Genomic DNA, 10,167 nt, shown 5'->3' with positions numbered 1-10,167 from the left:
CTTTCCTTTGGGGAAACCCAGAACCGCAAACGACGCTCCCTGGACAGAAATGCCTCGTCCAAAACAATACTTCACTTCCTCTCCACCCCCGCTTGGGTGTCCCCGGCCAATGGAATGGCTTCTTTAGTGTTTCTCAACCTTGACAATTTTAAGGCATCTGGACTTCAACTCCCAGAATTCCACAGCCAGCAATGCTGGCTGTGGAATTCTGGGAGTTGAAGTCCACATGCCTTAAAATTGTCAAGGTTGAGAAACACAGGCCCGCCACTGGGCGGGGCGACAGCATTTTTTGTGCGCTTCTTCTCGCGAGGTCTGAGTAAAGAACGCCGCTGTTTCCCTTTCGACCGAGAGCAGAGGCCACTTAGAAACCAGAGCGATTCATCGTCGATCTGACGTCACTCCTCTCACGCAACGCGGAGTCGGTCGGCGGGCTATTTGAAAGAGCGGCCCTTGGAGCCGCGGTAGAGCGCTCGGGTAATTGGTGGGAAGAAAGAGGTCTGGCCGCCGTCGCCGGGATGGAAGCGCGGGACGTAGCGGGCTGCTCGGAGGTAGGAGACAAGGTGGCGGCTTTCGACAAGCCCACGGAAGGAGCGATGGAGGAAGGAGCCCGTTTGCTCTCCGACGAAGAGAAAGAGAAGACGCCGGACTTGCTCAAGCTCCATCGGTCAGTCGTTTGTTGGTCTTACAGCCCCTCGATGGCTTCTTCCCTCCTGAAACCATTCTAGCGGCAGCAAAACTTCGGAGGACCATGAGATGGAGATTTAAAAAAAAAAAAAACCCGCTCTTGGCTTCCATCTAATGGTGGTCCGGAGTTTTGCAGTCCTGGTCGGCCACTCCACAGGAGTAAGTACCGCACTAAGGATTTCCCTTGACAGCCAGGGAAATCCAGCAAGGGCTAGTTGTAAAGATGGAGATATCAAGTCGCAGGCCTGAATGCGAAGCCAGGTAAAAGCTGGTCGGTCAGGACAGCACCAGTTGTGCCGACATATTTTTCCATTGATTCAGGAAACCGAGGAAGGCTGAAGTGCAGGTTGTTTTAGCTGTGAGGAGGAATATTGCTGAACGTAAGCCTAGAGGGCCAGAAATATTGTTTCCCTCCAAAGCGACTGTTCTGAACTTAGGGAGGTAGAAGTACTAGCAAGATAAGTTTTATGCATCAAAATGTTTCTAGTGCTTCAGTTAGGCAATGCTCACAAGTCTCTAATAAAAGTTGTTCCTGAGATCTCTAAAAACTGATGGCCTGCAAAGTGGGTTGCAACAACAAAAACCTACAAAAGGAAAAACTTAAAGTTGTGAATAGTTGTGTAAATGAAAGAAATTGTATTCATGTTGTGATGGTTTTATAATTTGTCCTAATTTAAATTTAGATTTCAAATATTTAAATGCACATAAGCTGAGTTTATGAGTTTAAAGTCTTCAATGAACGCTAATGCAATTTAGTTCTGCAGTGACTGCTACAATTGCATTTTATTTTTCTAATTTTCTTGTGAAGTGTACACTTTTCTTGTGAAGTGTTTTTTCTTTTTTTAGAATCAAAGAACAAATAAGTCAGCATCTTATGGAATATAATACAATAATCAATTCAAGTAAGTGGATCATAAAAACTCAAACTTTGTTATATTAGAATGTGAAAGTAAATATTTAAAAATTAGGTTAAAGTTTTCTGTAAGATTAAAATGTCAAGTCTTTTGACCATCTTTTCTCTGTAGCATAGGAGTTTTGTATGCCGTATTTGTGTTGAGAGATGAGAGGATGTTCAGCTATCATTTATAAATATGTCTTTTTTGTTTAGCAACTGCAGAAAAGATTCCGGATCAAGATAGAAATGAAAAAATATTAGAAGGGTATGTTTTCAAAACTTGTTATCATATATAAAATAATATTTCAGTGTCTCATACATCTGAAAATTAGAATTGATCAAACTTTTCTTTATATTTAAACCTGGTATTTTAAAGATTTTAATATATTCACTTTCTTGTGTTTTACTTGAAAACACACCACATTTACCTGACTGGATTTTCTTTCTTAAAAAATGTATCTCAGAGTAATACATGCTGAATTTGCGGGGGTGGGGTGGGGGTCCTTCAAATACAGTAACTACTATGGCTGATGTATAGTATATGCCTTTTCTGGTCATGAGAAGCACCAAACTACTTCTTGCATTCATGCCTTATGCCTGTTCACTAGTTATATTGCTGAATCCCGTCATATTTTCATAGTTTAAGGAATCAAAACATGTTTATGCTTTTTCAGTATGCCCATAACAAATCATAAGCTTATATCCTTTTCCTATTCTGTTGTAATAGAAATTCTATTAAAAAGGAAAATTATTTCTGAATGAATGCATTACTCTTAAATATGTTAGCACTACATTTCGGTTTGCTGTTTTACATTCTGTTGATAATGAAAACGTGAAAAAAAATCCAGATCTAGTATCAAAACAGACAACCATCTAGTCACTCTATCAAACAGCAAACCCCTTTTAGATCTGATAGGAAACAAATGATCTGTCTTAACATTAATTTATGAGCGAATACAAACTATTAGTTATTAAAGAAAGTTCACTGTTTTTAGTTCTATAGAAGAATTGGAAAGAGACTTGGAAGAGATGAGGGTATCGTATCAAAACAAAACTTTAGCATTACAAAGGTAAAGATTCTGTATTGTTTTGCTTTATTTATTGCATTTCTGTATAATATCTACAAGATGTGTCCAGTGCAGCTAATTAAAAATACAATTCTAGCAAGAAACCATTGTTTTAAAATTAAAATATATAATTCATATATTCTTTCAGTGACTGTTCAAAATTATGACGGTGCTGAATGAATGGTAGTTATGATTAGTCCTCAAAGTTCCAACCAGCCCAGCATCCCTGCAGTACTTGTAATTATAATCTGGGCATATGGCAACTAGCTCACACTTATGACCAGTTGCAGCACCACATAATCAAGTGTTCACCATTTGCAACCTTCCCTGCTGGCTTCCCCAGTCAATAGAGAAGTTGACAGGAAAGGTTGCAAGTCACTACAATAAATCTCTCATTCTTGCATCCTCCTCTAATCCCCTTATACCTTTGCACCCCTCCTTGCCTTTTACCATGTATCCCTTTGGTCCCATTCAGACCCTTGCTGTGCATCCTGCACACCCACACACACCTTTCTTAACCCTTGCCACACCTCCCCTCACTCTTTGCCATCTGATAGCTCCCAGTTACTGCCTCTGGCCTGCCTGCAAACTTACTGAAACTTGCAGCTTCCTGCCAACCTCTCCACTGACTTAGATGTGGGAAGACAGCAGGAAGTTGTGTCACTTACTGATCATGGGATTTGGTTAAGAATGACAAGAGGGACTGTAGGGATTGCTGTCAGTAAGTGATGAAGTTGTGCTTTACAACTGTATCACTTAGTGAAATTCCAATCCTAATTACCATCATAAATTAAGGACTACATGGTACATTTATATTGCCATGCATTTAATTTATGTTCTAATTTCCCTATATACTGAAAATAGTCTAAGTAAGTCTTTGTATTTAAAAATCTCCATGTATGTCTGTTTTAGTTAAGGTAGAATTCTGAAATTGTGGTCATAACCCATGTGAACAATCTTATATCTACTTTCTCTTTGTTTTATAGGATCCAAATAACTGATGCCCTTAGAACCAAACTGAAAAATGAAGATGAGGATTCAAAGTAAGCTTTGAAATCATGAAGGGAATGCATTTTTAAAATATCTACAATATATTTAAGAACAATCTTTGCTTGGCCAGCCATACAAATACTGTTTATGTGGTTAATAGTTCACTAAAGTTTACGGCCATCTATTCTCAGGATTGAACTTTAACTGAAAAAAGTCCAAATAGTCTGTTTCCTCTAGGTTGTAGCTGTATCTCAACTACAGTCATCATAATCTAGAACACAATTTTGGAACAAATGGAGGTTATTCTGATGTGACAGCTAAACCACTGACAGAATCATCAATAGACCTCATGAGCAGTGAGCACTATGAGATTGATCAAAAAGTTTGCACTGCAGTTCTTAATCATAAATATTTTCAGACACAATAGATAAGAGTACAGCAGGCATCTTCACTTTGAAAAAGAGTAGTTTTGATCATTGACTTTACAGGTTGTGTGAATCTAGATAACAGTCTTGTAGGATCCCTGGAATACTGAAGTGCTCAATTCCAAATCAGCTTCCAGTTAGATCACATGCCTGAGATTCTGCCATCCTATCTAACATTTTAGGAAACATTTTTGCATTTCCAAAGTAGCCCCACTTTGGAAAGAAAGCATTTTTGTGTTAGCTGACCTTACTTAAAGAGAAAGATGTAAAATGAGAAACTGTAATACATTCCATATGTAGAATGAAAATAGCAAGCTGAATGCAAATCCATTACGTATTACTACTTTGGACTACAAATGATTTTTGCTAATTATAATTTGAGTTCACTTTGTTTATAATACATTTTTATCTAAACGGCTTTCAAATGGCAACATTAAAAAATTACTAGCTTGGTCACTTGAGGACTAGACTTTTCCCATCCAATTATGTTGGAAAGTATGTGACTGAGTTCTGGGAAAGTTTTTACAACTAATGATCTTTAGAGCTTCCCGGCATGTTGGATAGGGAAAAATAATGAAACACACAGGAAGATTACCTGTGTACACTATTTGGATACAAATACTATAATGCATGAAAAGTATGTGTTAGCTAAACCTGTTATGGCCAATGTTTTCCCATTTTATAAGTCAATCTTGAAATGTATTTATAGCTCTTTTGTCTGTTTCTTCTCTTGCATTTAATGTTGCCAGTCAAAGCATTTTTGCAAGAAGCCATGGACAGAAAGGCACACTGTAGCTTGAGAAAAAATTAAGCAAGATACTCCAGTGTTTTAAATCTATCTAACATGTGATTTGGTTTCACGTATTAATAGATCCTGTTGATTTTTCTGCATTTTCTCCTTAGGTTTATCTGGGATACCATTAAACATATCATGATGCTTAGTACAGCAATACTTACATCAAAGCAGGTGAGTATCCTTTACATGAAAATATTAATGATTATTTGTCTATAAAAACAATGTTTGAAACTAATGGAGTAACATATTTGAAAAGTTAATCTTTGTAGTTGTATTAATCTGGATGTATGGATACTTTTAATATATAAACATATTTATATAAATTACTTGGTTTTGCAGCAATCCCGTGAACTGGAAGAAAAATTGAATGAGGTTAAGAAGAGCAGACTAGGTAAGTTATAATTGGTTGTGATAAATTCAATATGATAAATTAATTTGAAACAACACAAATTTAATTTAATTTCAAATGTTAATTTCATTAGTTTAATCCACAAGTATAGTGAATGCAAGGCATGTTCCTGAACTCATTTTTTTAAATTAGCTAGCTTTACTATTTTCCATCTCCCTCTTCCCTCCAATACTTCAATAGAATTAAAGCGAGCTGGAGAACGTAAACTGGCAAAAATATATGATATGAGGAGAAAACAAAAAGAGGATTTTGAAAATATGGAGGTTTGCGAAATGTTGAGGAAAGTTCGTAAAAATTTACAAAAGGAAATTCAGATGACTACATTGATTCAAAACATTTTCCAGGTAAGTTGTATTTGTATAGATAGAAAAATGTCTTACTTGGTAGGATGAATTAGTTTCTATTAGATGTGAAACATGAAAATTAAAATGTTGATATCAAATACAGATAGTTCTTGGTTAACTATGGCAACTGGGATTGGAATTTCCATTGCTAAGTGACTTGATTTTAAAGCATGATGTCATGTGGCCACACTGCCTAGCAATGAAAGTTCCAGCACTTCCAGTTGCCATCGTTAAGTGAACCAGATGTCATGCTGTCAACATTTGTGACTTTTTGTCAGCTTCCCTATTGACTGTGGGAAGCCGGCAAAAGTCACAAATGGTGATTGTGACTGTGAGATGTGTGCCAGGCACACATGATTGTGACTGTGAGAAAATGTGTGCCAGGCACCGAGATCTTAATCCCAGTTGCAGGGATGCTGTGAACAACATAAATACAATGACCGGTTGTAACTACTACTTCTCTTGTAGGTTTGAGTGGTCCTTAAACAAGGACCACCTCTAGACATTGAATGTTTTAATGTTTATTGGTAGATGAATATTGTACTTTGAAATTATTACCACCATAATTACCATTATAGCTACAGGTATAACTTGCACAGGTTAGTATAATGTAGAACAAAGCTCTGTATGCAACATATTTTTATCCCTTTTTATTATTCATATTACAGGTAGTCCTCAACTTATGACTCACATTTATGACTGGTTGCAGTGTCCTGTGGTCATACAACCACTATTTGTATTGTTTTTGCAGGTTTCCAGCAAAAATGCCCTTTCTGGAGGATGTATTCAGATTTATGACTGCATGATTCACTTAACAACCATGTGATTTAGACTTATGACTATGTGATTCACGTAATGATAAAAATGGTAAAATTCAGTCGCAATTGCAGTCATAAATCAAGAACTGCCTGTATAAATGAAATATATTAAATATTCATGTTCTAAGAATAAATCTTATATAGAAAAATATTTGAAAAAACTTCCTTGTAGAAGTATAATATAATTTACAAATTATACAACCTAACAATAATTGATTGCTTATTTTGTTGTGGAACTTGTATTTATTTGCATATTAAAATAATATAATTGAGAACAAAAATCCTATTTATTCATTTATAGTTAAATTAATTAGTTAATTTTATATTTAAATAATATTTATTGCAGAACCTTATTACTGGAAGTGGAGTCAATTGGGCAAAGGATCCAGCTTTGAAGGAAATTGTTCTACAACTGGAGAAAAATGTGATTGGCATCTGAAACAACATTAAGTTAATGACTGTATTTTCTTTCTGTGATTTCCAAATTCAGAGACAAAAGGGTAATCTATCAGGTTTTTGTAATATATTAATCATATTCTAAGAGTTATGTATTTGTACAAGAATATATTACACTGAAGTACGACTGACATAGCAACAAAAGGGAAATTCTGTTACAGTCATTGTAAATATATCCAAGAAGCTATTACAGGAGAGTCATTTAGCTGTAAAATAATTCACTTCTCCTTCTCTTAATTTCACATAAGTTACCAACTGCTGATTCCAGTAAAAACAGAGCACTAGGCCTTCTGAAAAAGCAGGTATTTATTTACATAGGTAGCCACTTCATTCTCTCATCACAATTTAGACTGTGCTTTGTCTCCATGTTATGTGTGATATGTATGATGCGCTTTTTTTTTTTTTGCTAAACTCTCTTATTACAATTCCTTATGTCTAATTTCAATGGGTTTTTAATGAATCATCAGTAGTTCAAATATTCATAGTTGAAATTGCCAAATATTCAATAGTATTTTCTTCCTGGGCCATTCTTGTAAGATACTTGTAATATTCTATTTCTGTGTATTTGCTGTAGTTTTTCATAGCCGATAAATAAATAATATAGTAAAAGCAAAAGTAGGTTCTGCAGTATAGTATATAAATAGGAGGCCATCTCCTAAATGTTGATAGATATTTTTCAGAAATGTTATACTGTAATTGTTCTATATTGTTGGTTGTGTCTTATTTCTATTCCCAGACAAAAATAAATATTTTGAGCCAAAACGCACAAGGATCCATACAAAATGGCAGTAGGATCTTGCTCTCTTAACAACACTAGATATATACAATTCCCACTGCTGCTATTATTTCAGTGCCAATATGTGCACTGTACTTAGGTAAAAATCTGAAGGAGCTTCTCTTTTAAAATAGCCTCTTAAGCATCACAGGAGAAAAAGGCGGATAATTCATAATGTAGTGTTGTTATAATTGAAGTTCATGTTATCATTTACACTTCTAGAGACAACAGTTTGAAAAGGATACCAAACTGGTTATGTCCAGAGGCAGTGGCAAAAATTGTATGAGGTCTGGAAATTCCTTAAATGGTTGAAGCTGAGTATGCTAGGGGGAAAAATATTTTAAGATAATACAAGGTGCCACACAAAAAACAAAGCAGGTTTGGGGGTTTTTGTTACTAGAAAGGCCCAATTGAGAAGTTCAAAATACAAAAAGGTTTGTGAAACATAAGAATTTGTTAAATACTGTGCAGCTTGCTTTCGGAGATAATAGACTGACTTTGCCAGAGATGTTTAAAAAAGGGTAGGATGGTTAATAGTCAAATTAATTGTCCAGTGGTGGGGTGTGTGAATTTTATACAATATACAATTTAGTAAATATAGATACTTTAGTTGAACAATATTGTTTTGAAAGCCAAAAAAGTAAGAATTTCACAATTGTATTAAAATGAAATATTAATGGTTCGATAAATGTACTTGGTACTGAAGCTGTGCTTGCAATTAAAAAAATACCTTTGTACTCTAGTGATCTGAGATGAAAGCAGTATTTTCCTAATTAGTGTAACTAGAGATTACACTAATCTTTTCTCCCTTTTGAAGGTCACAGAGAAGATAGCTAAGTATCACCCACAGATGAAGAGAAAAGGTCAATGCTTTGAGATGACTTAACTCTGTCTGACTGGATATTTTGTTGTAGGCTAAAGCCCATCATACAAATATCCATGTGTGCAGATATTCTAAAAAAACCAGCCTATATTTGCCATGCAATTTTTGTGCAAATATGAGAAGGTGCTAAGCAAACAAATTTGCATAGTGAAAACAGTTATTGTTTACTATGTAAATCAGTTTTAAACAAGGGATAACTAATCATTAATTTAGTTTGGGTAGGTCAACTAGTTGTTTTAGTGAAATTAAACACGTATTTTTGAATTGTAAGCAGCCCAAAATCATTGATTAAGATGGGCGATTATAGAAGTTGGATAAATAAATCACTGTTAATAAAAATAAATATTGGCTATCCGCCAATCCCCCCTTCAATAGTTGCGTATATCACAGCTGTTCCGTTGGGTTCGAAGCCGTGCCCCTCGTGGAGGGCGGAGCTTAGCTAGACCCCGCCTTACCGCTCCCACAACGCTTTGTGCTGGCGCGCTCCTTTGCCCGGGCGGGGTATCATCATGGGCAGCAAAATGGCGGCGGCCAGTAGGGTCGTTCAGGTAAGTCCTTCAAGTCGAGTATCTTGACGGGAGCTTTGGGTGCACTTGGAAACTGTCTGCAGCTGCAGTTCTATGCAAGGTTTCCGGGGCCTGCAGGTTGGGACCCGAATCCTTGGTGCGAAGCTGCACCAACCGGTGACGGTGTCCTTGAGTGGGAAGGAGAAGGAACGCCTGTCCTGGAAAGTGGATTTGATCTACCCGGGTATCTTTAACTCGGCTGCGGTCGGGGTCTTGGCCAGCCAATCTCACAGACGTCCCTGGCAGATTTCATGTGAAAACAGCAGACGTTCCGGAGACTTTTCTTAGCGGTTTTCTACAGGTTAAATTGAGTTTCCCCTCCGCAGTAAATCGGTAGGGCAGATTTCTCCGCGCGTTACCCGTTTTGGACTGCAACTCCCGGACCTCCAAGTAGAGGCACACCAGCTTGTGGGAAGGGCTGACACGAGTATCTTGACAAAAGCTTTGAGTGCGCCTGGGAACTGTCTGCAGTTGCAGTTCTATTCAAGGTTTCCGAAGCCCAAACAAGAAGAGGCCTTATAGACGTTGCTTTAAAGGAGGGCGGTTGGAGATTTATTCCATAAATGCTTGCCAAGACATGTAAAAAAAAAACGTTTCCCATATTGGAAACTAGGCTAAATGTGAATCAGGATTTTATGCTGTTGCATCAAATATCCGTTTTGACAGAATATTGCCCTCCATTCAAATATTTGTTTGACATCAAAAAAAAGTTGGGCTCCTTTATAATTGAATTGTATGGTTTGTTATTTGAACAGCTTTGCAAAAATGTAGAACCATCCATGTTACAAAGTCAAGCATTTAGAGGTATTGGGTGGACAGTGCATGATCCTATAGTTGTTGGTAAACTAGTTTTAAGCATCTCTTACAATACTTGGTTATGTATTCAAGATGGACAGTGATTAATATTTATGTTATTTATATGTAAGGATGAAAGTTTATACATATGTTGTATATAGCATATTTAAATGTGTGTTATGTATGTGTGCACTTTTGAGAGCAAGCAACTAAATTTCATTTTTAATGTGTGCTCACAGTAAAAAATGACAAAGGTTTATCTAA

The 10,167-nt window shown here is 36.5% G+C and overlaps 2 protein-coding genes across 2 annotated transcripts in view; both read left to right on the top strand.

Annotated features, from left to right (window-relative positions):
* Positions 1-412: 412 nt before the first annotated feature.
* CENPH (centromere protein H) lies at positions 413-7,288 on the top strand. Its single transcript, XM_015829960.2, has 9 exons — positions 413-664; positions 1,531-1,586; positions 1,793-1,844; positions 2,575-2,649; positions 3,633-3,689; positions 4,965-5,028; positions 5,197-5,248; positions 5,447-5,610; positions 6,775-7,288. Exons 1-9 carry the CDS (start codon positions 516-518, stop codon positions 6,865-6,867), a joined length of 762 nt encoding a protein of 253 aa, XP_015685446.1. The 5' UTR covers positions 413-515; the 3' UTR covers positions 6,868-7,288.
* Positions 7,289-9,020: 1,732 nt separating this feature from the next.
* MRPS36 (mitochondrial ribosomal protein S36) overlaps positions 9,021-10,167 on the top strand; it is a 9,328-nt gene continuing 8,181 nt past the window's right edge. Inside the window, exon 1 of the mRNA XM_015829929.1 lies at positions 9,021-9,090. Coding sequence (XP_015685415.1) covers positions 9,052-9,090 — 39 coding nt within the window. The 5' untranslated portion in view covers positions 9,021-9,051. The remainder of the gene's footprint in view (positions 9,091-10,167) is intronic.

This window comes from Protobothrops mucrosquamatus, unplaced genomic scaffold (assembly GCF_001527695.2).
Source record: "Protobothrops mucrosquamatus isolate PMUCROS unplaced genomic scaffold, P.Mucros_1.0 scaffold_239, whole genome shotgun sequence".
In the NCBI taxonomy this organism is placed as follows: domain Eukaryota; kingdom Metazoa; phylum Chordata; class Lepidosauria; order Squamata; family Viperidae; genus Protobothrops; species Protobothrops mucrosquamatus.
The sequence above is the reverse complement of the archived record's forward strand: the minus strand, read 5'-3'. Positions and strand labels throughout refer to the sequence as shown.